The sequence below is a fragment of the Chionomys nivalis genome, chromosome 7 (genome assembly GCF_950005125.1).
Source record: "Chionomys nivalis chromosome 7, mChiNiv1.1, whole genome shotgun sequence".
In the NCBI taxonomy this organism is placed as follows: Eukaryota; Metazoa; Chordata; class Mammalia; order Rodentia; family Cricetidae; genus Chionomys; species Chionomys nivalis.
The window spans coordinates 64,398,964-64,426,406 of NC_080092.1; the positions used below are offsets into that span (position 1 = coordinate 64,398,964).

Consider the following 27,443-nt stretch of genomic DNA (forward strand, 5'->3'; position numbering starts at 1 on the left):
CTTGCATTGACTTGAGCTACATGATGGCAGCCCCTACACACCAACCTCCTATCCTAAAACTGTGGAAGTTCACAGCTTAGAAGTATACTCTATGATACCAAGGTCATTCAGTCTTGAATAACACTTTATGTGGGTCACCCATGTCGTTAAACCCAGACTGTTCACAGTCTCTTCATACCTCTACTGTGGTAAGAACGAGGCCCTACATCCTAGCTCAGTGCAATGTTTGAACAGGTCTTGAGGATTGCTTCAGACACTCTTGGTGTGGAGCAAGGAGAACCGCTGCTATAACAATCAGTTTATCTCACTGGGGATAAGGAAGATCAAGGATTCTGGTAGGATGTAAGTAAGAGTACAAGGATGTCACAGTGCTCTCCAGCTTCACAGAATCTTGAAACTCTAGGAATGTCAGCCCGACCAGGAGCGAACTTTCTGAGAGGATGGGGGGGGGGGCGAAATTTTCAAGCCTTATTTCTGCCACCTTTTACAAGATACCAGGCTGATGGAATGATACCCTCATCATCACAGTTGCAACCGGTAGTGCAAATACTTTCCGGAACTAGAGCTCGCAGCGAAGTCCTGCCCCCAAGCGGTGCCCCGGAAGTATTTCCCAGCTGGCTCACGTAGGAAAAATGGCGGCTGTGCAGGTCGCATCGTCGCTTCCTTGTGGGCAGCCGCGAGAGGCCCCGCGGGAGCTGTCGCCCGAGCAGGACGATGGGTTCCGCCGCTTGTCAGCCAGGCTCCGCGAGCTGCAGCCGGATGACAGCACCGTGTCCCGCATGGAGATCCACCTGCTCTTCGACCAGCTCATCTCCGAGAACTACAGTGAGGGCGGCGGCGTGGCCCCCGAGGTAGGCGGCGCGCCTCACCCTTCCTGGACAACGACAGGTTCTTTCCTCCGGACCCTCCGGGTGTCGCCGGTCCACCGAGTGCCTTAGTTCCAGGCTGGCTTTCTCCCTTCGTCTGTGCCGTATTCTCCGCCCTCCATCTGAAGGGTTGCAAGCTAGCATCTTTCAAAGGCTGCTGTTCTGACGCCCTAGGCTGCCATCCCTGGCGAACGATTCCAGGGATGTCGAGAATAATTTTTGTTGGTTTCGTTGATGAACACACTGAAGCTCACAGAGATCCAGCGTCACGGTTTTGGCTGATTGGAGCCCACGTTTGCCCTGGTGCCTGTGTTTTCTATTTTGTTTCCGCGCTAGCGCCTCCTCCTTTGCCTCACTTCTACTGTCAGAGTAATCTTACCGATACACATCAGACTTTGTATATCATTAATTCCCTAATCCTTGAGGCAGTCCTACCATGGCCCCCAAACACCTCCAACTTGAGATCTCTCAAAGGTGACTTTATTTGGCTCTTCTCCCACAGTCCCAGTCCGTTCTACGCTACCCACCTGAAATGCACACAAGGCGGACATGCTGTTCCTTTCCATTATCCTGGGGCCTGTCGGATTAAAATCCATTAGAATCTGTCTCAAACATGTTCCTCAGTTCGCTCTCCTATTTATTCTCATTGTCTGTGCTTTAGGTAAACTAATTCCTGCCTAAACTGTTCCCCTGGTTTCTCACTGGTCTTCTCCAGCCTAGCCCCTTTCCAGACTGTTCTTTGCCAGAATCTACTATTTAGTTAAAAAAAAAAAAAAGCAAACAAAAAAACCCATAAAAGTGTAAAACTAGTCAGAGATTTTCAATGTACATTGGCAAATGACAGAAGCAACTTGCTTAATAAAACAGTCAGTACATGAAGCTCAAGGAAGGAGGAGATTTTTTTAAATAATTGTACATTTATATAGAAAGGGGGAGAACCCAGACGAGCTCAGCACGGCTAAGGGAGCAGAGTGGAATGAAGAGTGAAGTTAGGGGGACTTTTATTTGTGCACTCTGATGTTCTGTGCAGCAGCGACAAGGTGTGCTTTCCCCCGGGTGGGCGCAGTCATCCGGAACTTGTTGAGCGACCCTGAGGGCTTTTCAGTCTCCAAGGCTCCGCATCCTCCATCCCCATCATTTGGCTTTTTGATTGCTTGTCTGCCTGGCAAAGTTCTGCTCATTCTTCAGATCATTCCAGATTCTGCTTAAAATTCACCTTCAGGAGCCCTATCTACCGGGTTTCTGTGGAATTCTTTCTGTTCGTAATTTACTTTATGTGTGTTTCTTTCTATTTCCCTCAGTAGACTGTCAGTTCAGGGAAATGTTTGGTTAGCCTTTTAGCCTGGCTCAGAGCCTTTTTACTTAGCAAGCATCATTAGGTAGTGTCATTTGTGGCTAGCGTCTTCTTCCTTTTTTATTGTTGTAATTTTTCTAATTTTATGTAAGTCACGTAAGTGTATTTCTGATTTGCCCCATAGCATTGAATGTCTGACTCGCTTGGTACTTTTAGCTGTAGCACGTGTGCTTTTCCATGCTGGAATCCCTTCTTTTGTTATTTAATTGTACTATATGGTAAAAGTTCCTTCCCTTCTTTTTGTTACTTCCTAATTTTTGTTATTTCATTCCCCCAACCCTTATTTTCTGCCTCAGCTTTGACTGGGCTATTACCCTCGCTGGGTGTGGAACATTCATTATACTTTTCCCATTTGACTGTGTTCGGGGTGCTCACTCGGCTAACCGATGCATTTATTATTATTTTTATTTTTTTTAGGATGTCAGTGCTGTTCTTGTACGGGCTTGTCAGTTGGTGCCTCTTAGTCAGAATCACCTTGTCAGCAAAGTGTCCCAGCTGATCCACCATTTACTTTACAGACTGCAGGTAAGCACATGTGTCACTTCAGGGCTCAGACTGTGAATGCAGATATGGTGGGCTCAGCTCCTTGTTCTGTTTGGAGACAGGATCTTAGCTCAGGTTGGCTGAGAAAGACCTGTACCTTCTGATCTTTTTGTTCACGTTTATTTAGTGTTGGGATTACAGATGTTTGCTACCATGCCCAGGTCAGTTGTCTAATCTTTTGAAAAGCTTCAAATAAACAAAATGCCTTGAACTGGGAGTTCAACTCAGTGGTAGAGCCTAATTGAGGGCGTGGCACACATGAGGCCATGGGTTCAATCCCAGCATCAGTACCAACCAATGCTTAATAAGAGTATATCATTAAGACCAAGTAGAACTCTGACCGAATATATTTTCTGAGAAATTCTAGATATTTGCTTATGAGAATGTTCTCTTATGTTTGGTTCAATAAACCAACATCATTCATGCCAATGTAGACTTTTTTCCCATGGAAAATAGAATTGATTGAGTTATATCCCAGAACACAGTCGCATGATTCCCTATGTCTTTCCCACCATATTATTTGCTTTTCCTGAAACTATTATTTTTGAAATCTATATAAAACCCCACAAGTATCTTGGGAACAGAGAGCCCCAGGATAAAAAGTCCACAGTTATTTCTGCCAAGATCTGTTCTGCAGTTCTCCATCTGTAAAACTTCTAAGTGAATTCATGAGTAGATGAGTGTACGAATATCAATTAGCATTTTCTCAACCAGAATCCTTCAGACTGCGAGAGAGGAGGGCATCCAAATAAAAGCAGAACCCTGCTGCTGGGCAAGGGGATGGATGCTGGTGTGTAACAAGCTGTGTGTGTTAGATGCTGGCGTGTAACCAGCTGCATGTGTTAGATGCTGGCGTGTGACCGGCTGCGTGTGTTAGATGCTGGCGTGTGACCGGCTGCGTGTGTTAGATGCTGGCGTGTGACCGGCTGCGTGTGTTAGATGCTGGCGTGTGACCGGCTGCGTGTGTTAGATGCTGGCGTGTGACCGGCTGCGTGTGTTAGATGCTGGCGTGTGACCGGCTGCGTGTGTTAGATGCTGGCGTGTGACCGGCTGCGTGTGTTAGATGCTGGCGTGTGACCGGCTGCGTGTGTTAGATGCTGGCGTGTGACCGGCTGCGTGTGTTAGATGCTGGCGTGTGACCGGCTGCGTGTGTTAGATGCTGGCGTGTGACCGGCTGCGTGTGTTAGATGCTGGCGTGTGACCGGCTGCGTGTGTTAGATGCTGGCGTGTGACCGGCTGCGTGTGTTAGATGCTGGCGTGTGACCGGCTGCGTGTGTTAGATGCTGGCGTGTGACCGGCTGCGTGTGTTCCAGGTTTAGACTGTCACAGACAGATGTGGGATGGCTTCTGAATTTTCACTATTGTCATGTGCTTCATCTCTGTGTCACTGGCAATTGGAGAACTTCCTGACACCTGTGGCGTCCAGAGCCCATAACCAACTTTCTAACATTTGATGACACTAAATATGGACTTGAATGTCCATAAATTGGGTTTTGGTCAGCCCACTTTTTCTTGAGAAAATTATAAACTCTAGGGGATAGGGATTTGTCATATCTTCTTGGTGTATTCCTCACATCATGACAATACGTAGTTAGCAGATGTGTTTGCTACGTATTAGTTGAATGGTTACTATATACTAAGTCAGTTTAATTGAATTAAGACATTTCAGTGTATTGAATTTTGTATCTGCGTTTATAGTTGTCAGTTTCTAATTAGTTCCAGGAAAAGTTACAAGGACTACCAGGTTCTAATTTGGAGATATCAAAGGGACAGAAGTGATCAAGACCCTATAGCAGGAAGACGATCTCCCCCTATTCTTGATCAAACTTAGAGCCAATGCTTTGGTACAAAAAGGATGAATGTGTACTCTCTTCCATTAGATCATCTCTGTCTTGTCCTTTCTTGTTAGGTGGTCGTAGACGAGCAGAACTTGGATTTCCTGTTGACCTATACAATCTCAGCTGCCCAGCAGTGCAGCTCTTGGACACACGTGGAAATTCTTCAAGCCCTGGCCGCTCTGGTTTACTGCAATGGTTCAAAATGTCAAAAGGTAGTGTCTTAGGTTGTGTTCTGTTCCCGTGACAAGCAGCACAACCAAAAGCAACTAAAGGAAGAAAGTATTTATTTCATTTTACAACTTTTAGCCCATCATCCAAAGAAGCTGGGGTAGGAACTGTAGCAGAACCACAGGGAGATGCTGCTTACTAGCTTGCTTCCTCTGGCTTGCTCAGCTGTCTCTTTTATACAGTGCAGGCCCAACTGCCTAGGGATGGCACCACCCACAGTGGGCTGGAGCCTACTACATCAGTTAGCAGTTAAAGGAACTCCCCACAAACGCTTCTCCAGGCCACCTGATGGAGACAGTTCCTCAGTTGAGGTCCCCTCTTTCCAGGTGACTCTAGGTTTGCATTAGGTATTTTAAACTGTTATGTCTTTCCTTTGAAAGGCTAGTAACACAGACTTGAGAGCCAAGATACCTGTTTTCAAATATCCATCCTGCCACAATTGCATGTATAGCCTTCCTGGATCCCTTGTTTGTTCATGGTAAGATATTGCTCTGAGGATGAAACAGTGCTTGGCTATAACTGTTGGCCATTATTATCATCGTTACCCTTCGTCCATGTCTCCAAGACTATAAGAGCCCCAGCAATTACCTACTCATGATTCTTACTGCTGATTCCTGGCATATGTTTGGGTAGCCATTGAAGGATTTACCTAATGGTTAATTTTTTGATATTTAACTGTTCTTTAGTTAAGAAAATATTGTCTAACAGGTACAGTCTTCCTAGAAGCTGTTCTTATACCCATACTGTTGATATTTTGTTTCAGTATCTCCCAGACCTGCTAGGCAAGAGCGGCCTCTTGATGAAGTTGAGTGACTCAGCTCACTCTGATCCTGAGGTCAGGAGAGCTGCAGTGCATTGTATGGCAAACTTGTGTCTCAGGTATGTGGATCCAACCTGGTTTCCCAACAGTAGAAGGTAGGACTCTCCTGGGCCTTTCGTAGATTGTAGAAAAATAACCTAGCTTAAGCTATGCCTGGTGATGCATGACTTTGATCCCAGTACGCAGGAGGCTGAGGCAAGAGGATCCTTAGCTTGAGGCTATCATACATAGCAAGTTCCAGACCAGCTTGGGCAATAGGTCAGACTGTCTCAGTAAACAAAAAGAGAGAACCTAATTTACATTTTCCATGCTTTTTAGCAGGGTTATCTTGTATTGTCTGTTTTTAATTAAAGAAAACCTATCAAGAAATGAAGGGAGAAATGCATGCTAGAAGTGATAGGTGTGTAATATGTCAGTCAGTTTTATTTTCTGTTGGTATAAATTTTAGTCATATTCTTTTAGAAAGAATATTTATGTGAATTTAGGCTCTTGTGAGAGTTTCTATTAAGTCCATATTCTTTAAGAAGATGGAGCTGGCAGGCAATGGTTGGCACACACCTTTAATCCCAGCACTCAGGAGGCAGAGGCAAGAGAATCTCTGTGAGTTCGAGGCCAGCCTGGTCTGCAAGAGCTAGTTCTAGGACAAGCTCCAAAGCTACAGAGAAACTCTGTGTCAGGAAAAAAAGAAAAAGAAAAAATGCAGCTGATAGTAACAGATGGGCAGCATAAACTTGGCCTTGTCTCTGGGTAGCTCTGTCTGTCCGGTGCCTGGGAAAGCAGACTCGGTCTTGTTCTCACTCCGCAGGATCTGTCTGCGGTATTTCTCTCCTATGACTGAATGGCAGAACCAAAAGAAGGTTGTTTTTTCTCCACACCTCCTCCACTATGCTTCTGTGACATATTTCTCTTCCACCTTCATGTAGTTCAAGCCTGTGTTAGTTCAGCAGTACCTAATCAGCCAAAGTGGCGTTTCTAGAGTACAGTAGCATTCAGTGATGTGTGCTAGACTTAGCAGTCTGCATTGCTGTCGTTAATTCTTATCTCTAAGAACCGTTTCAAAGCAGACTGCTTGAATTGTTCTCTCTGCTTGTGTTTTAGTGCTCCAGGACAGCCGTACCTGGAGGAGTCCTACCAGAATGTTTGCTTCCAAGCTTTCTTGACCATTTTACAGTCTCCAAAGTCGTCTGATATGGATGATATAACATTTTGCATGGTAGGTGGGACTGCAGTTAACATCCAAACGGAGACTAGAGGATTTGACTGCTCTATTAGATTCATCTGGAAAGATAGAGCTACAGGGATGTGTAAATGGTGTCTGTAAGTCATCAGCACTGAGGCCACACCTTGGAATTTAAATGATAAGGAACCATTTTGCTTGCTTTGGTTTCCTCTGAATGTTGTTTTGACAACTTAAAAGACCATATTCTTTCTCCTCCTGAATCTAAAAACAATACAATGATAATGAATGATTTTAGGGTAAAAAGAAAGAAAATCTGTTTAATAATATCATTTTTAATGACAAATATGATGATATATGAAGATATTTTAATTCAGAAGCATATATTTTAAACATTATCGATCTAAGGTAGTAAAAGTTATTTTTGGTACCTGACTGAGATATGACTGCTGGAAATAATTCATCCTGTGGCCCCAGCTTTTTAAAGAGCATGTTTATCATTTGGTGCCCTGTTTTACAACCTTCCCATTTTTTAAGTTTTAATGACTTTTAGACAACTTCCCTGTGCATATTTATATGCGTCATGGTTTCTGGTGGCTGCCGATGGAATAATTTGGGCATATTACTTAACTTCCTGGTGCCTCCATGTTCTGCCCTAAAGTTGGATTGATAAAACCATATTGTGGGGCTTTTATGTGGTGCACAAGATAAAGCATTTAAAGTGCATGACAGAATCATGTCAGTGTTGTTGACTTTCACGTTTAGCCGGCATTAGTTTATGTAATTGTCATAGCTGTAATTCATGAAAGTCAACTTCTCTCACTATTTCAACAAGTCAACAAGTCTGCAGTTCACCGCTTCCCCTGTGGGGGATTTCTGAAGGATGGCGTCCTAGAAGTGAGGGTACCGAGCTAAGAAATCAGTCTTGATCAGAACTGCCCTCCCACCCGTGCTTTGGCCTTTAGGAGCCACCCAGGGTGTTTATTTCAATTTATTACAGAGCTTTTCACATCTCTCTGCTCCTTTGTTTGTTTGGTTTTTGTGATAAGGTTTCTCTGTGTAACAGTTCTGGCTGTCCTGGAACTAGCTCTGTAGACCAGGCTGGCCTCAAACTCACAGAGATCTGCCTGCCTCTGCCTCCTGAGTGCTGGGATTAAGAGCATGCACCACCACTGCCTAGCTAAAAACTTTTAAGTGCACTTTATGTATTGTGTATGTGAGCATGTGGGCATGCCGCAGCACTTGTGTGGAGCTCAGAGGACATGTTGGAGAAGTTGGTTCTCTCCTTCCACCAAGTGGGTCCTGGGAACTGAACTCAGGTTGTCAGCTTTGGCAGCAGGCAACCGTACCTGCTGAGCTGTCTCACAGGCCCTCTGCGCCCCTTCTGCAGTCTCAATTATGTTTCTTGCTCAATTATGCTTGCTGACTTAGAAGTGTACACAGTAAGAGGGCTCTTCTAGACAGATGCCCAGGGCGCCCATCAGCCCTGGTCTCTGGTCCCTGTCTCTGCTGTGTATGCTACATGAAGTGTTCCTTTGTCTAGAGGGCTCTTCTCTTCCGTTCTGTCACAGAGTTGGTCCCTGAGGAACCAGGTCTTACTCTGCCTTCTAACTTGATTCTCTGCCGCCCTCCCCTCAGTTGTTACAGAACGCACTGAAAGGCATACAGTCCCTTCTTAATGGCGGGAAGATGAGAATGGCGGAAACGGAGCACCTGGGCGCGCTCCTCGCGGTGCTGAAGGTGAGGCGAGTCTTCAGCTTCACACCCAAGTGTGGGCTCTCCTGTCCTCTCACCTCTCTGGCCAGCCCCTCTGTGGCTTAGAGGGTCTCAAGTGGATTATAAGAGCAAAGTAAATTGTTCATATTCAAGTGTACTCAGTTCAAATTAAGAGCAGAGGACAACCACAATCAATATATCAAAGTTTTAAGAATTACTTTGGAATCTCAGAAAAGAATCAGTAGTGAGATATAATCTGTAAATGATTTAATTACAGATTTTCTTGAACCCACCTTTCCCTTTTTGTACTTAAGGAGCAGTAGGCTGCCATTGCTAGCTCCTGAGCCTGCACACAATGGGAAAATCGGGTCACCCTCTGAGACCCAGAGCCCTTCAGTTCATCCAGGAAGAATCAGAGACACGGTGTTCACCTCAGGTCAAACCATCTGTGACAGTCTAGTTTTGTGGCCAATATTTTAATTACTTTCTCTTAATCCCTAAATAGAGAAGAACAAATATGGAAATAGATGAATAAATAAAAACAGTAAATTAGGGCTGGAGAGATGGCTCAGTGGTTAAGAGTGCTGGTTCCTTTTACAGAGGACCCGGCACATAGTTGGTGGCTCACAACCATTCACAGCTCCAGTTCCATGGGATCCAGTCCCCTCTTCTGACCTCCACAGGCACCTGGTACACACATGGCACACATACAGGCAGGCAAAATACTCATGCACATAAATAAACCTTAAAAAATGTTTTAAAAAAATAATAAATTAGTTTAAACAATTTGTGACCAATAAAATAACAGGATAAAAGTGATTTGATAAATAAAAATTACAGATGCACTAAAACTAAACCTAATCTGGTGTGACCAGTGCAGCAGATCCAACTGCAATCTTGCCCATCCCAGTACTTACTTGCCACACCCAGTCTCTGAAATCAGATGAAATCATGAGCATTGGGGGACATGGACATAGATGAGGTTAAGTATTTCTCTGAGCACTAACCATAAGGTATCTCCTTTGCCCCATTTTTTTTTTTTGCGGGGGGCGGTTTGAGACAAGTTTCTCTGTAGCTTTGGAGCCTGTCCTGGAACTAACTCCTATAGACCAGGCTGGCCTTGAGCTCACAGAGATCTACCTGCCTCTGCCTCCTGAGTGCTGGGATTAAAGGCATGTACCACCATCATTTTTATTCTGTAATAGTTTTTTTTTTTTTTTAATGTATACAGTGTTCTGCCCACATGTATGCCTATATGCCAGAGGAGGGCACCAGATCTCATTATAGATGGTTGTGAACCACCATGTGATTGCTGGGAATTGAACTCAGGACCTATGAAGAGCAACCAGTGCTCTTAACCTCTGAGCCATCTCTCCAGCCCTCTGTAATAGTTTTTAAACATTGGTCTGTGCTTTAGTGAGAACGAGCTGATTCTGTTTATGATTTATATGGCATTTGTTTTTCCTTACCTTTCCCTGTCAGAAAGCCATGTTTCACGGACTCCCTGGATTAAACATAGAAATGCCCACAGTGCTATACCCAACTCCACTTCCGCAGTATGATGGACGATCACCTGTTAAACCACAGCAACCAGAGCCCAGTGCTCCTCGACTATCTGCGGTATATTTCTGTCCATTGAGATTTCAGCTGTGGATTGTTCGCGTGCTTACTGTGTGCATGTGTGTGCCACTAGGAATTTGTTTTCAAGTTAGTGTAGTTAATACAGAAATATAAAATTGATCAGATTGCTGAGAATGCCAATTAGAGTACCTTGTACTTCTGAGAGGTCTAGGCATTGTAACCGCTACAAACAAGCATTTGCTTTACATCAGTGCTGTGAAGACTCCTTTCTAGGCCCTCAAAGCCAAGAAGGATCAGTACACTTCTTTTGTAAAGGGCTGGCTATCACAGGTAACATAGTGCAAAGCAACCAGGAATTCTCTGCGGAAGCAGATGGGCTGCATTTCAGTAAAGCTTAATAGAAACAGGCTATAGGGTGGGCTGCACTTAGCCTTGGGTCATAATGTCACAGTCATTCCTTAGAGCCATTAAAGCCATGATGCTCCTGTCACATTTCCCAACCTTTCTAGACAGCTGTCTTTTCTTGGAGACTCTGGAGCATTCATAGGGGTGACCGGGATTTATTTCTAGAAATGTGACAGCAGACAAAGAGTGCTTAAATTGGAAATTCCTTTATTTATTCAACATTTATACATGGACTACACTAAGATGTAGACAGAAGTTTCTGTCCCTCCTGGTCCTGCAGCCATTCTGTCCCAAAGAAACACACAGAAGCTTATATTAATTATGAACTGTTTGGCCTATAAGCTCAGGCTTATTATTAATTAGCTCTTGCAACTTAAATTAACCCATAATTTTATTTATGTTTAGCTATGTGGCTTGGTACCTTTTCTCAGTAAGGCATTCTAATCTTGCTTCTTCTGCGTCTGGCTGATGACTGACTTTCTATCTTTCCTCTTCCCAGAATTCTAGTCTGATTTCCCCACTTATACTTCCTGCCTGGCTACTGGCCATCAGTGTTTTATTAAACCAATACAGGTGACAAATCTTTACAGTGTTCAAGAGCATTCTCCCACAGCACTGAGACATTGGGGGAAGCATGAAAAGTTGAGGCACTAGGGCCTGGAGAGATGGCTCACTAGGTAAAGTACCAGTTGCACAAACATAAGGACTTGAGTTCATGTCCTTGTCACCTATATTTAAAAAAACAAAACAGCAAAACAAAACTGGTGTATACGTGAGGTTTGGTTAAGATGTGATAGCTAAATGGAGACTCCAGAATGAATAACAAGGTGGAGGGATGGGAATCAGAGCTGCATAGACACGGAGTAAGTGCGCATGTGGCTTCTGTTGCTTGCAGGTGTGTGGAGGGTCTTACACAGTGTTACAGAGTCTGTGGTTTATGTGTAAGTGATGTAGGAGTCATAGAAAATGACATGGTCAGATTTGTGGCTGAGAAGAAGCACAGATTTTTTTCAGAGAGAGTGTAGGTCAGGACCAGTTTAAGCAGTAGATGAGGGTGCTTCTGCCTAGAGCGTGACAGGCTGTGCTCACGTTCCACAGGCTTTCCAGCTCTGGCAGAAGCTCTGGAGAAGGCCAGCTTCTCTACAGCTGTGCCTGGTGCTTCCAGGTGAGGGAGTGATACTCAGAAGTGGTTCCAGAGTCACTTGGAGAAGCCTAGGCTATGTGGTTGCTGTGTCCAGGAACCTTATTCCTTGTTTCTAGTTCAGGACTGTGTCATGCATTGTGCCTGGCACATCCTGCCACTCTGCTTTCGTTCTTTTTTCTCCTTTCTTCAAACTGCTTGTTAGGGTCATCTCCAGTCACTTTCAAATGAGGGAGTACCTATGATGTCAATTAAAAAGTAGTTTGGGAATGATTCATAATATATATAATATATATGTCAATATATGTAAGTTTGTACGTTGTGTATGTGTATGTATACATACATAATATATGTGTGTGTGTGTGTGTGTGTGTGTGTTGTCTTTGCTCCTAAAATTAGAACAAAAAGAAAAAGCACAAAGTAAAACCAAAGAAAGCCCAACAAGGAGAGAAGGAGGAGGAGGAAGAATCCAGTGGTGAAGTCGAAGCGGCCCCAGGCCTCAGCAGGGGCAGGGTGAACACATGTGGCGAGAACACCTGGCGCTTCTCCCCCCGGGGCGCCCAGAGTTTGCCTGTGGATGGAGACAGAGCTGCAGGAAGAGAACAGGTCTGGCCCTTCGCCTCCTCCGGCTGGAAACGAGCCAGCAGCAGTGAGTCAGACTACTCCGATTCGGAAGGAGGCATGCAGGGGAAAATGAGGTAGTAGTACTTTGTTATAATGCTCTACCTGGTATTTGTAGTTGCATGTGACTTAAGAACCTGCCTGCCGTGTGGCGTTGACCTTAAAGGTCAACTTCACTTTGACCCTTGGCCGCCTGCTGGATCTGCTTTCATGACTCTTTGCCTCTCTCTGGCCTTTTCGTCTTGTTAGCCACTAGTCCTCTTCAAAGTGAGCTCACAAGTCATAGTTGCTGGGAAGCTTCTCCTGCACCTCCACTCTGACCTAGACTCTCTGTTACATGACCCTGCAGTTCACCTTTGCCCTAGTGTTGTGAAGTGTGTTACAGTTCTTTCTTGAACCATTTGTCACTTCCACTAAAAAGCATGTCAAGGGCAGGGGTTTTGTGTGTGTGTCCCCACCTCAAGTGCTGTGGCTCACATGAGGTCATTCGGCATATCCATTGGGTAGATGAGTGGACACTCGGTGCTGTTTCTTGTCTCACTCTGGTTCAGCCTTACTATTAATAGCTTGTAGCAAAATTACCTAATGTGTTTTGATCATACTTTGAAAGGGATGGTAACATCCTTAGTGATGTCAGGATGCTTAATTTCTCAAATCATTTGGACTGGTTGGAATAAATAGCGCTTCCTTTGCATTTTTAAAAACTTATTAAACTTTCTTCTCACTATGAAAGGTCATACCAAGCCAAGGTTCGCCAAGGAGCATTAGCTTGTTTTCTTTCTACTATCAAATCCATAGAAAAAAAAGTTCTGTATGGCTACTGGTCGGCCTTTGTTCCTGACACGCCCGAGCTTGGAAGCCCACAGTCTGTGTCCTTAATGACGCTCACATTAAAGGACCCATCTCCAAAGGTAAGACACAGTTTTATGTCCTTCCCCCTTTGCCCTATTGGTCTCTGAATACTGCTCTCACTCACACCGTCCCAGCTCCTGACTTGAGAACCTTGCTAGCAGGAAATGGCTGGGGACAGGCTTCTGTGGACCGCATATTAAGATTATGTCTTAGCCCAGGGTTTTGCTTGAAGTCAGAGCACACTGAGCTATCACTTCTGTATCTCCCATGAGCCCCACTGAAGCTGTGGTGTTAGGAACTGCTCAGGAGTGACTTGACTCAATAGAATGTAGTATACCTGGTTCTAGATGCTTAACCCAGTGGCGTGTAGGGTGTCCGTGGTTGTAGAGGCCATCTAAAGCTTAGAAAAGTGCCTGTATTGTTTTGTGACAACCCAAGATAGTACTATACATAAAATAAGGTCCTAACAATTTCCCCATATCTTTAAAAAAATAAATAAAAGATTTACATATTTTAATGGGAAAAAAAATCAATTTCAGGAAAGAGAAAACAATAGTTTGGCAGTCTGGATAGGATCAGCAACTACCCAGTGGCCGATGGAGTGTCTGCCTCTGTTTAGATAGATACATTCAATCCTCTCTGGAAACTAGCTCTCAAACAAGGAAAGAAAAAAGTCTGCTCTCAGCCGTGCAGCAATGAATATTAAAAAGTCACACTGAGGAGCACCACGCTTTCCTTAGGTAACCCACCAGAAGTGAATACTTTAATTAGCCCTATTACATATTTTACCTATTTTTAAGGTTTTTTTCTAAAAGGAGAATATAATCTACAGTATATTCGAATACTCTGTAATCATTTGAGTTGTTAATTACATATAAGATGGGGCTGGAGCGATGGTTCAGTGGTTAAGAGCACTGAATGCACTTCCAGAGGACCCAGGGTTGATTTCCAGCACCCACTTGTCAGCTCACAGTCACCTGTAACTGACTCTTCCTTAAATAAACAGCAATCCATGACTAAAATGTATTTTTTTCCCTTTCCATCCATAAGATCATAGTTAGGGTCTGTGAGATGGCCCAGTGCTTAAAGTGCTTGCTGTTCAAGCATGAAGACATAAGTTCAGATCCCCAGCACCTGTAAAGAACCGGGTGGTGGAGACAGGTGGATCCCTAGGACTTGCTGACCAGCCAGCCCCACCAAATCAGTAAACTCCAGGTTCAGTGAGAGGCCTTGTCTCAAAAATTAAAGTGGAGAGCAACTGAGGAAGACACATGTGCATGCAGATGTGCACACCATAAACATACACAGCTTACATACGTTATCAGATACACCCAAGTGTTTCTAAACATTGAATTACCATTGCTAATATACACAAACACACACTCAGATGCTTCCGAGTAGAATGTAAGTAGGTACTCTTGAGAGCTGTTGAGTTCTCTTTTCATCAGCCTGATACTTAGATATGTAGGTCTCTGATCTAATCATTCCCACACTTAGGACTTCAGATCCGTGTGCTGTGGTAGTGGTTCTGCCTCACTGTTGTCCCATAGCAACCTTATGTGTGGTCAAGTGACTACCTTGTAGCTGCCCTCAGTACCTGATGCAGCTTCCCCTTGCCATACTTGGAGAATTGAGCCTGTGGAAAGAAGGGAGCCTGGATCCCGACTTCTAACTGACCTGCGTGAATCATCTTGACATTCCAGACACGTGCCTGTGCCTTGCAAGTTTTGTCTGCCATCTTGGAAGGCTCAAAACAGTTTCTTTCTGTTGCTGAGGACACCACTGACCACAAAATGGCTTTCACTCCTTTCTCCGTAACAATTGCATCCAGCATTAGAGAGTTGCACAGATGTCTTCTGTTAGCTTTGGTGGCAGAGTCATCGTCCCAGACCCTTACTCAGATAATTAAGGTAAGTCCCAAGTTACTTTCAGCTTGAGAGAGGCTTCAGTTTGTATGTCTTACATCACCTGAAAGTATAAGTAATAATTATATTAAAGGACCTGTTTGGAAGTCTGTACTTAATCTTACTGTAGACATTAAAAAGACTGGTTTTCTTCTAGTAACTAGACCTTTTAAACTGGCTCTGTGGGTAAAGGCTCTTGCCAGCAGGCCAAGTTTGATCTTCAGAATTCATGTGGTGGGAGGAGAGAACAGATTCCCACAGTCGCCTTCTGACCTCCACATACACATACATACTCACAAAAATAAAGATAAAAAATGTTATTGTGTTTGTGTAAATGTATGTTTCTGCTCTGTTACAGTGCCTTGCAAATCTAGTATCAAATGCCCCCTACAACCGCCTGAAACTCAGCTTGCTGACCAAAGTCTGGAACCACATAAAACCTTACATCCGCCACAAAGGTTAGTAGTGCTAACTGCTTCTTTGTCTTTCAAATGTACATATCAGTGTTTAAAAGAATGAGAAGTAGCCGGGCGTTGGTGCGCCTTTAATCCCAGCACTCGGGAGGCAGAGGCAGGCGAATCTCTGTGAGTTCAAGTCCAGCCTGCTCTACAAGAGCTAGTTCCAGGACAGGCTCCAAAACCACAGAGAAACCCTGTCTCAAAAAACCAAAAAAAAAAAAAAAAAAGAATGAGAAGTATTGAGAACACCTCTTCAGCTCTAAGATGTTTGCTTAGTCTCAGCTTGTCAAGGGTGTCAACTAATACTAGACGGATGTTTGGGAGAAGGGAAGGAGCTGGAGAACCAACTGAGTTGAGTGCTGCTTCGACGTCTTAGGACAGTGAGCAAACTGCATCTTAGAGTGATAATGATGGATGGATGGGTGGGTGGGGGGAAGGGTGGATGGATGGGTGGGTAGGTGGATGGGAGGGTAGATGGATAGAAGGAAGGGTGGATAGACAGAATGGACGGGTGGATAGATGGATAGGTGGGTGATATCATGTATTGAGGAGAAAAGAAAATCCTAACTTCTGTAACACGATCCGTGTGGTTCACATAAGGTCTTTTGAGGTTGGTTCACATCTCCTTGACTGCAAAGATACTGCTTATATGTCTTGGCTGTTCCCACACATGTGTATGGGCTGTCAGCACCTGCCTTTAGAATGTCCCATACATATATATGGGCTGTCAGCACCTGCCTCTAGAATGTTCCTCTTTGTTTGCAAGATTTCAGATCAGGCTCCCTCTTACATCTAAGTTTTCACTCAGTGTTGCAGAGCTTTTTGTGGAATGTGCAGTATTTTCTGGAACACTATGGGAGAGACACTGGCCCCGGAGTCAGTCTGAGGATCTACAGCCCCCTCTTCTTCCATCCTCACAGCTATGGCCCATCCAGAACCCCATTTCCTTATAACAGGAAGACTTGCACCTATTCTGTAAGGCTGACATAAGAGGCCAAGTTCAGCCCACGAGTCTGTAAATCAGGACACAGGAAGATAAGTCCTGCCTTGAGGTCTCTCGTCACAGTGGTGGCAGAGGTACAAGTTAGAGCCCAAGGCTCCTGGTGCAGGCAGCTGCTTGTCTAACGGTGCCTATTTCTCTTTAGTTGCATCTTTAGCCCCAGGAGATGGACACATCTCAACAGTCCCTTTCAAATATTTGACTTTGTACTTGAATGTTTTCATTGTTAAAATGAGCAAATTCTAAAATGCTTCAGAGTGAATCTAACAAAATTTATAGCAGGTTCATATGAACACTAGAAAGTGATGGATGAAATGGAAGAGTCCTTGTTCGTGGATAGGGTTCGGTGTCGGTTCTCCCAAACTTGATCCCAGTGAAAAGCACAGCAGGTCATTTTGTATAGCATCGGCAAATAGGTTCTCACATTTATCAGGCAAAAGACCTGGAATAGGAAACAGTACTGATAGAGAAGTTAGGCTGGAGATCCAACTCAGTGGAACACTTGCCTAGAGGGTGCAAGACCCCAGGTGTGTCAGCACCTCAAAACCTACTATAAAACTACAATAAAGACAGTGTCGAATATAGGTCAGAAGAGAATAGAAAACCTGGAAACATAGCCACATCCATCACCATTAGCTGATACAGCAAAATAACCAAAATAACTCTTCAGTAAATAGTGCTAGGGCTGCTAGACAACCAGATGCAGAAAACTGAACTCAAATGCAGACCTTTTAGCTTTTTCCCCCTCATGTGTTATGTATGTGTGGTGTGAGTGCATGTGTATATGATCTTTTGTGGGGGGTCACACGCATGTGAAGGCCCTAGATTGGCATCAGGCATGTTCTTCAGTCTGTCCACTTCATTGAGAACATTTCTCAGTTGCACCAGATCTCTGGATAGACATTTTATTCCTGGGTTCCCATCGCTGGTCTTCTGAGCACTGGAATTAATGTGTGGGCCGCCACACCCACTCAGCATGTATATGGGTTCTGGGGATCTGAACTCCAGTCCTCATGCTTAGGGCAATTGCTTCAATCACTGAGATACCCCCAACCCTATTTTTTGTTTTTAATAGCTTTTTTTTTTAAATCCTGTGATCATTCATGTTCATGGATTAATAATATTTTGTTACTATATGTACCACTATAGTGTTTCTATTTGTTTTATTTTTGAAGTGAGGTCTCCCTATGTAGCCCAAGTTGGCCTCAAATGTCCTCCTCCCCTAGCTTCCAGAGTGCTAGCATTGTAAAGACACACTGGTTTTATTTTTGTGATTGTGGGTATGTGCATGTGTATGCAGATACCTAGGAGGCCAGAAGAGGGCACTAAATCCCCAGGAACTGGAGTTACAGGCAGTGGTGAGCTGCACTGTGTGGGTGCTGGGAGCCAACCTCTAGTCCTCCGCAAGAGCAGCAAGTGCTTTTACCAACTGAACCATCTCTCCCACCCACAAGTGCTAGGAATTCAGATCTACAGCTCCATGCCTGGGTTCTGTGCTCTTTTTAAATCAAGAAACCTCACCACCTATTTTGATTTTTTTTCCTAGTATTCATATTTGGATACTCCTCGTCAGTTGTCTTGTAGAATAATGTTCTTGATTTGTCATGGTGGTTTTTTTCATGATATTGTCCCATATTTTCTATGAACTGAAATTAGGAGTTTAATTATACCTAATTAAAGAAGAATCTAGCAATTCTTAATTGCTAGCAGGGATAACTACAGCACTTATGACATTTATGTCAGTGATTTGTGATGCTCTGTCTTTCTCTGGGCAGATGTTAATGTTCGCGTATCAAGTCTCACACTCTTAGGAGCTATAGTGTCTACTCATGCGCCTTTGCCGGAAGTTCAGCTGCTCCTGCAGCAGCCCTGCTCCTCTGGGCTCAGCAGCAGCAGTTCAGCAACTCCCCACCTCAGCACTCCTGACTGCTGGAAGAAAGTCCCTGCAGGACCCTCTCTGGAGGAAGCGTCAGTCAGCTCGCCAAAGGCGTCTTCAGAGCCCTGCTGGCTCATCCGACTTTGCATCTCCACTGTGGTGCTGCCCAGGGAGGATTCCTGCTCAGGTAGTGATGCTGGCTCTTCCCTGGGAAGCACCTATGAACCATCCCCCATGCGGCTGGAGGCTCTGCAGGTAGGACACGCAGTGTCTTCCTCTCTGTTAGAAAGGGACCATTCCTTCTCAGGAGAGTGACTGAGGGGCAGGTACATGAAGTGGCCGCCCCTTTAGGTGTGGCTTTTGCTCTGTTGTTTTGTTTAGGGCAGTCCTTGTAAATTGTTGGGTATATTTCTGTTCTTTTGTTCCAGACTACTGTAGTCACTTCAAGTATTGTATGACAGGTAGATACCATTAAGTTTGACTTCTACAACTAAAGTTAGTTCTCTATAAATTCTTTGTTGTCATATTGTATCTATTTACTGAAACAAAATTATTGCTCTTTGGAAGGAAGAAAATACCCCTTTCAGAGTGTGTTGGTCTGTGTATTTAATTTGAATGCTTGGGAAGCAGAGGCAGGCAGATTTCTGAGAGTTCAAGGCCAATCGGGTTTACATAGCAAGTTCCAGGACCACACAGGTTTACATAGTAAGAACTCATCACAAAGTAAATAAATAACAAATAAAAATTTTGAAAAGAAAAAAAAGGAAAATACCCCTGTACTCGGATGTAGTCTAAAACACAGGGTTGTGTATAGCCAGGGCTCTCTAGAGCAGAGTTTCTCAACCTATAGGTCATGACCCTTTTGGGGGCTACATATCAGATATTTACATTACAATTCATAAAGTAGCAAAATTGCAATTATGAAGTAGCAACAAAATAATTTTATGGTTGGAGGTCACCTTAGCATGAGGAACTGTACTAAAGGGCTGCAGCATTAGGAAGGTTGAGAACCAGTGCTTAGAAGGAACAGAACTGACAGAATGAACATGTATATCCATTTCACATATATATGTATATATATGGGATTTATTAGAATGGCTTACAGACTGTGGTCCAGCTAGCCCAAAAATGACTGTCTACCAAGAGAAGATCCAAGAATCCAGTGGTTGTTCAGTCCATCAGGATGGATGTCTGAACTGGTCTTCAGCATAAACCAGAATCCCAAAAAAGTAGGCTCTAATTCTAGTGGAGGAATGGACCTGCAGTAAAGGTGAGAGCAAGCCGGCAAAGAGCAAAAACTTCCTCCTCCCATGTCCTTTATATAGACTGAGAGCAAAGGTGTGGCCCTGATGTGGGATTCTCCTCCATATGCTGTGAATACCATTGGTTAATAAAGAAACTGGCTTGGCCTGATAGAGCAGAGTAGAGCTAGGTGGGGAAAACTAAACTGAATGCTGGGAAAGAAGACAGAGCCAGGAGAAGCCATGTAGCCCCACTGGAGATAGACCCCAGAACTTTACCCAGTAAGCCACAGCCTTGTGGCAATACGCAGATTAATGGAGATGGGTTAATTTAAGATATGAGTTAGCCAGAAATATACTTAAGTTATTGGCCAAACAGTTTTGCAAATAATATGGTTTCTGTGTGATTATTTCGGGAGTCTGAGCAGCCAGGAACAAACAGCCTCCTACAACATGGCCCAGATTAAAGGTGGATTTTCCCCAAAAGATCCAGATTAAAAGTGGGTCTCCCCACTTCAAATGATTTAATTAAGAAAAAAAAAAAACAAACAAATCCCTCACAGGCACGCCCTAGCCACTTGGGTTTTAGTGACCACCAAGAGCAGCCATCACAGCTCAAGTTCTGCTGGTTGTCTGAGGACACTGAGGACCCTTTATCCTCAGCCTTGGACCTTTCAGCTATAAATTCCATAAACATCTACATCAAACGATTGCCCTGAGGCTTGAGTGAGACATTGCAAACTGATGCCAGCCATAGCTAGATTATGGCGGCTTCTCACGTCTTCAGTGCCAGACTTAAGGTCCATGTTAGGTGTGAGTGGCTGCCAAAATGTTGAAGCACTTCTGGATTCTGCAGCCTTACCTGCTTTCAGATGAGCTAATTGCCTGTTCTCTGTGTAGGTTTTGGCTCACCTGGCAAAGGGCTATTTTTCAATGGCTCAGCTGTACCTGATGGAGCTTGGCGAGGTGATCTGTAAGTGCATGGGTGAAGCAAACCCCTCCATTCAGCTCCATGGCGTGAAGGTAATTGCATCACAAGGGACACATCTTCTTCCGTGGTTTCTCGGGTTTCAGGCAAGGAGAGGATGTATTCCTATCCTGGTTCTTATGTTCAGGGACAGCTAACACCGTCGGTGTTGGTTTTTACTCCTTCAAAGAATATTTCTGCCATAGTTGCTGAGAAGAGAAAAGCCAGTTAGAAATTACCTTTTCTTTTTTTTTTTTTTTTTTTTTTTTTTTTTTTTTTTTTTGGTTTTTCGAGACAGGGTTTCTCTGTGGCTTTGGAGCCTGTCCTGGAACTAGCTCTTGTAGACCAGGCTGGTCTCAAACAGAAATTACCTTTTCTAAGTTCTGTTCACACATTTAGCCCCAGCATGAGGGAGGCAGAGGCAGGTGGATCTCTAAGTTTGAGGCCAGCCAGGGCTACATAATGAGACCCTGTCTCAAAAAACCAAACAAACAAAAAAAGAGAGAGAAGGAAAAAGAAACAATTTTTTCCTGTTGATTTGAGATTTCTCCAAACTGAAGGCATGGTATTCATGGCCTCTACAGTGACAGCTCATTTTTTGTGTCTTGGCAGCTTCTGGAAGAACTGGGTACAGGCTTGATACAGCAGTATAAGCCTGATTCCAGCACAGCTCCTGAGCAGAGAGTGCCCATCAGTGTGGTGAGCATACCTCCCTTCCCAGTGTTCTCTCCGCATGCTCTAGTGTGCTTTTAGTTTGAGGCTCAGTAATAAAGTGGAGCAGATGATATCATTTCTTCCAGTGTTAAAAACCATGGTGCTTGCCACCCAAGGATGCAAACCCGACAACCTAAGTGTGATCCCTAGAACCCACATAAAGAACCAATTCTGCAAGGTTTTCCTCTCATGTCCACATGTGCACCTTGACAGATGTGTCCACAAACGCCATACATGTGCACACTACTACTAATAATAAAAAATAAAATTTAGAACAAACCATGGTGTTCCTGTTGTGGAATAGTGTTGTAGGAGGAGGGCCCGCTTGTTCGTCCTGGCTGCCCGGTTAGCTTAGCCCCGAAATAACCACACAGAAACTGAATTAATTAAAACACTGCTTGGCCTATTTGCTCTAGCCTCTTATTGACTAAGTCTCACATCTTGATTTAACCCATTTCTATTAATCTGTATATCGCCATGTAGCAGTGGCTTACCAGAGATTCTAACCAGCATCCATCTCAGGTGGAGGATCCATGGCTTCTCTTTCTCTCTGCCCTTTTTCCTCCCAGCATTCAGTTCTGTCCTCTACCTAAGTTCTGCCCTATCAGGCCAAGGCTGTTTCTTTATTCATTAACCAATGAAAGCAACACATAAACAGAAGGACCTCCTACACCAGAATAGCACAACAGAACTTTTTAACTTTTTTATTAAAATTGTTTATTACTGGATATACCAGTGCCACATGTGGAGGTTAGAAGATAATTTGTGAAGTTGGTTCTCTCTTTTCACCTTTATGTGGGTTGCAGAGATTAAACACAGGTCACCAGGCTTGTACAGCAAGTATCTTTATACCTGCTGGGCCATCTCACCAGACCCAGGACTTCTTATTCCTACTGAACTGTAACCTGCTACCTGTTGATGAAGCCTCGTAGACACCCACTACTCTCAACTCCTGTGAGATTAACTTGTACAGGCTCCAAGAATTAAAGATACTGTGTGTGGATTTTTTTATATTTCCATGCTTGGCTTATTTCACTTAATATAATTATCTTCATTCATGTTGCAGTCAGTGAGAGAATTGCATTCTTTTTTGAAGCTGAATCTCTTGTGATTGTGTGTGTATATATATGTGTGTGTGTGTATGTGTGTGTGTATATATATATATTATATTATATACCACGTTTTCTTTATATTACCAGTTGATGGACACTTAGGTTGTTTCCATATCTTGGCTGTTGTGAAGTGCACTTCAGTATACATGTGCACGCTAATGTTTCTTTAAAAGGAACCCAATGTGTAATCTAGCATAACATGAAACTACCAGAATAGGGTGCAGTTCAGTATGTAGCACGGTTATTTATACAACCAACCAGCAATGATAAATCCGGTGTTTGCTTGAAGAAAGCTTAATTTGGTTATTCTCCCTGCTCAAGACACAAACTAGAATTGTGGGGAAAGGCAGGGAGTGTGACTGAGAAGGCAGGGAACCAGGTCTGGGAAGCATCGTTCAGTGGGCGTGTGTTTATGAGCTTACATTGCTACTGTGAACAGGAATAACAATCCTTAATTCACAAACCAATTCTTTTTAAAGAAGCTTAAAATGGGAAGATGCTCGTGCCCAGTGAATAGAATTTCTTTAATCTGCTCACTTCTCGCTGTATGGTTCCTACCAAAAGTTGAACAAAAGGGAAGTGGGGAGAGCGAGCACTCATTGATAAAAGGCTTGTTCAATCCCCAGAACCCATGTCAAAAAAGTTGCTGGGTATGGTGGCAGGTGCTCATCCCAGTGCTGGGAAGGAGGGCCAAGAGAATCCCTGGGGCACTGCAAGCCAATAAGAAACTATCTCAAAGGAGGTGACCAGTGTTCCTAAAGATGACAGCCAGGTTTGTCCTTCCCATGTATGTGTATATAGAGAGTTTAAAAAGGGAAATCTATGGTCAGGCTGCTTCTGTCGCACCCTACACTGCCACTTCTCTGGATGAGAAATATAATCCCACAAAATGTTCTCTACTTGGTGTCAAAACCCAAATGAACTCAGTGTTGGTGAAGCTTTCTCCCTGTGACCTCCTCATCCTGCCTTCTCTTTGCTGTTTACACGTCCATCATCTTTGCTGTGAATTAAATACCCAAACTCCTTTCCAAGACAGCAACTCGAGCTTTCATAGAACCACGTGCAAGGAGATGGAGTGAGTTTGGACATCAGGTAGACTTGGATGGGAATCCAGATTTCCCCACTTGCTAGACAAGTTGCTGTGTGCAAGCCTCTTTTTTCTTTTTTTAATAATTTTTTTGGATTTATTTTATGTATATGAGTACTGTATCTGCATGTATGCCTGCATACCAGAAGAGGGCATCAATCCCATTACAGATGGTTGTGAGCCACCATATGGTTGCTGGGAATTGAACTCAAGAACTCTGGAAGAGCAGCAAGTGATATTAACCTTCTTTCCCGTCTCTGTGGGCAAGCCTCTTAACTGCTCACAACTTTATTATTGCCTCCCCTAGAGAGAAGACAGACTTTCTGTCTTACCTGGCATTAGTCAAGCACAAGAGTAGCCCTAAGCGCGTAGCATCTTTAGACAATGAACATTTGTTCTCTGCAGTCTCTGCTGGTCAGGAATTGGAATGGCAGGGCCATGTCAACTTGACACCCTCCTGAGGGCTAAGGAATGAGTCTTCAAAGTGCCTACAGCAGAGCCTGCTTCTCAAGTTGAGAGCTAGCCTGTCCTGGTGCCAGGACCTCAGCACAATGTCACGTCTTACTGTAGACTTCAGGGTAGATGTCTTTGCCGGTGTGGTTGAAGAGGCGTTAAGGCTTGCACAGATGAAGTCACCAGGCAGTACTACAGACAGGAAGGGATAGGAAACAGCTCCAGCTCTCCCCCTGATCCTGATGACTGATGTGCACATGTGCCCCAAACAGGGTCACATTGAAAGAACCCAGCAAGATGGCGGCGCATCCGGATTCTCAGTGACCTTGCTGCTGACTAGCATATTACAATGTATTTTGTGCCTGTTTTCTTGGTAGAAATTGTGGTAGTGGTATAGACTTCACTTAGTTGTGCTGAGGATTAAAATGGGTTGATGTATGGCAGTCACTTAGAATAATGCCTGGCCTATGATAACCTCCGCGAAATAGCTCCTTCTGCTGTTTTTCCACCATCATTATCACCACCACCATCACCACCACCATCATCACCACCATCACCACCACCATCACCACCACCATCATCACCACCATCATCACCATCATCACCATCACTGCTGCTGTCACCTTGATTACACTGTGTGCCCTACTGGGTCTGGCTAGTTATTTCAGAAGTTGTTTCCATCACCGTGGAAGATGCCCAGTGAAAACACCTGTAAAAAGCTACTACAGAAAATGTTTCCTCTCCAAGGCTACACCCGATGGGCATGGCTTCAACGGGTTCTGTGCTGTGGGTGCTGTGCTGTGGTTCCAACTGTGCCTCTGTTCTAGGTGGTGATGTTCTGGACTATGATGTTGAATGGTCCTTTGCCCCGCGCCCTACAGAGTTCAGAGCACCCAACTCTGCAAGCGAGCGCCTGTGACGCCCTGTCTTCTATCTTGCCAGAGGCCTTCAGCAGTCTGCCGGTAACCTAACCTCATGTCCTCACTCTTGGACCATATCCTGGGCAGCAGGGCTCCAGTGTGATTCTGTTTTGAAATCTTTTAACCTCTTCTCTAGAAAAAAGAACTGTTTTCTGTTGAGTTTACCGTGAGAGCATTGCCGTCCACTCCCCCAGGAAAGCCTTGCTTCTGCCTTAGAAGGCAGGTGTGGGTGTGAGCGACACGGCTCTGATGAGATTTCCGAAGGAAGCACTTGGTGTCCCGAGTTAAAAGTCTTGGCTCCGCATCCTTGCCTTTCCACCCCAGCTCTTTGACTCCTTGAATTTCTCTAAAGCTTTGTATGATGCACTTCACAGGGGAGTCACGTGAGAAGCCAGTGTGTGAAAATACTTGGGTTAAGGTCTCCACATGGGGTATTCGCTTAGCCTGTCACCTCCCAATCCCACCGCTTTAGGTGAGGATTTCGTGTCTGATTTGGGGTACACAAGCATGTAATTCTGCTCCTGTTCTTTATCCCTCAGTGGCTTTTGATCTGTTCTTAGCTATGTAAATTAGCTTTTCTAAAGGAGGCGGCTCCTTCTAAAAGAGCCAAGGATAAAAATGACCTTGTTACATAGTCGTTACACATACATGCAATGTGATGAGATGCTGTACGTATCTTGCCCAAAATCATGCCTCAGATAGCTGCCCCAGTGTCCAGGCACCTGCCCTGTGGTCAGCTGAGGGTCACAGTGCTCAGTTACTTGTGGCAGACTTTGGCTCGCAGTGATTCTGTCTGACTTCTCCTTTTGTGAACCTTCTCTGCAGAATGACAAGCAGATTTTGTGTATTACAATGTTGCTCGGCCTGAACGACAGCAAGAACCATTTAGTGAAAGCTGCGACCTCCAGGGCCCTTGGTGTCTATGTGCTTTTCCCCTGCCTCAGACAGGTGAGAGTGAGCCTGGCTTGCCCCTGTTTCCTTAGAGCCTTTACCACCAGCGGATTTGTGGGCATATAGCTTCCGCATTGAGTGGTGAAGGAAGCCCGCTGTGTAATCAGATTCCTTAATTGCTATTACAACGTGCAGTACCCGTGCTTCATTTGTTAATTATTTGACACACTGCCTGGGACTGTAGTGTACAGCAAATGTTTAATTAATGAGTGATTAACTAAAGATGAAAAAGAGGACATTACACACATGGGAGTAATGATTGAGAAAGCTAATACCCATTTTTCTAAGAAGGCAGTGAAGTTTTCCTTTATTCCTTCTGTGACGTTCATCCGTGGGAAGGGTGTGTAGTGTAGACAATGTGTTTGGGCAATGCCTTCACTATCAGAACATTGTTGCCGGGGGTGGAGACAACCCAAGCACAGAACGCACAGGTAACTCACAGGTTCATGTCAATTCCATAGATAAATTTGGTTTCTAAATCAAAACTATTATAAAGGCTCACAGCTTTCTGTGAAAAGTTCAGCGGCAGCAGCGTGAACTCCCTGAGTGATACAGCCTGCTTTGTTGTACAGGACGTCATATTTGTAGCAGACACAGCAAATGCTATATTGATGTCACTTCAAGATAAGTCATTAAACGTGCGTGCCAAAGCAGCCTGGTCCCTGGGCAATCTGACAGACACTCTCATCATCAACATGTAAGTGACTCAGCCTGCTTTCCAAGGGCGGCACTGTTTCAGAGCTCTGAAAGGGGTCTTTCCTCCTTACTGTGAAAGAATTAGCAAGAGTTCCCCCATGTCATACCAACAGCTTTACTACTTTGTTTTAATATTCCTTTAAGCAATAAATCTAGTTGGTTCTTACTGTGTATTCAGATACATATGATTCATTAACAGTATATATATATTCAAAAATACCATGTGCTAACATAAGCGTATACCCACATTATAAAAAATATCACAGTAGAAATCTGAAACCTTAGTAACACATACCCTGCTCTTTGGACACAAAAGTCTTTTGTTTGTTTATTTGTTTATTAAATTTTTTACATATAATATATAATCATATTTCCCTTAATACAACTTCTAGATTTCCCTTCCTCCCTATCCACCCAACTTCATGCTTGTTTTCTCTCTCTCTCTCTCAATAAAGATCAAAAAAAAAAAAACCCAATAAGACAGAAATTACGCCCCCAAACCCCATGGAGTCTGTTTTGTGTCACCAGCTACTCCTGAACGTGGAGCCTGCCCAGGGGTATACCTGATACCCAGTGGCATTCTACTGGAGAAAGCAGTTTGTATTTTTTAAGGAATAGAGTCATAGGTCAAAAGAACTAGAAGAGCATAAGGGGTATGTAGTGTAAAATCTGCCTCCTTTCTGCAACACCGTCACTTCCCTAGGGTGGCTGCTGCTGTACTTTCTGTCACCTGCTTCTGCATAAGAAGCATGTGTAGCGCACAGACATTCTCTGCACTGGATGTTTAATAAACACACGATACACAGTTCCACCACAGGACGCATCCTGACCCATCCTCTTCTTGAATGGTTGTTCTACTTAGGCTTGTGGGCGTCTATATGCAGTGAATATTTCCGGGCATAAAATGTCCATCTTGAGATGT

At 44.1% G+C, this 27,443-nt stretch overlaps 1 protein-coding gene across 1 annotated transcript in view; it reads left to right on the forward strand.

The window, feature by feature from the left end:
- Window positions 1-608: 608 nt before the first annotated feature.
- Heatr6 (HEAT repeat containing 6) overlaps window positions 609-27,443 on the forward strand; it is a 32,759-nt gene continuing 5,924 nt past the window's right edge. Inside the window, exons 1-17 of the mRNA XM_057774818.1 lie at window positions 609-851; window positions 2,638-2,745; window positions 4,673-4,813; window positions 5,593-5,708; window positions 6,748-6,862; window positions 8,465-8,566; window positions 10,025-10,162; window positions 12,069-12,367; window positions 13,024-13,201; window positions 14,846-15,052; window positions 15,405-15,504; window positions 18,280-18,635; window positions 20,522-20,644; window positions 21,201-21,287; window positions 24,782-24,916; window positions 25,700-25,822; window positions 26,398-26,522. Coding sequence (XP_057630801.1) covers window positions 633-851; window positions 2,638-2,745; window positions 4,673-4,813; window positions 5,593-5,708; window positions 6,748-6,862; window positions 8,465-8,566; window positions 10,025-10,162; window positions 12,069-12,367; window positions 13,024-13,201; window positions 14,846-15,052; window positions 15,405-15,504; window positions 18,280-18,635; window positions 20,522-20,644; window positions 21,201-21,287; window positions 24,782-24,916; window positions 25,700-25,822; window positions 26,398-26,522 — 2,672 coding nt within the window. The 5' untranslated portion in view covers window positions 609-632. The remainder of the gene's footprint in view (window positions 852-2,637; window positions 2,746-4,672; window positions 4,814-5,592; window positions 5,709-6,747; window positions 6,863-8,464; window positions 8,567-10,024; window positions 10,163-12,068; window positions 12,368-13,023; window positions 13,202-14,845; window positions 15,053-15,404; window positions 15,505-18,279; window positions 18,636-20,521; window positions 20,645-21,200; window positions 21,288-24,781; window positions 24,917-25,699; window positions 25,823-26,397; window positions 26,523-27,443) is intronic.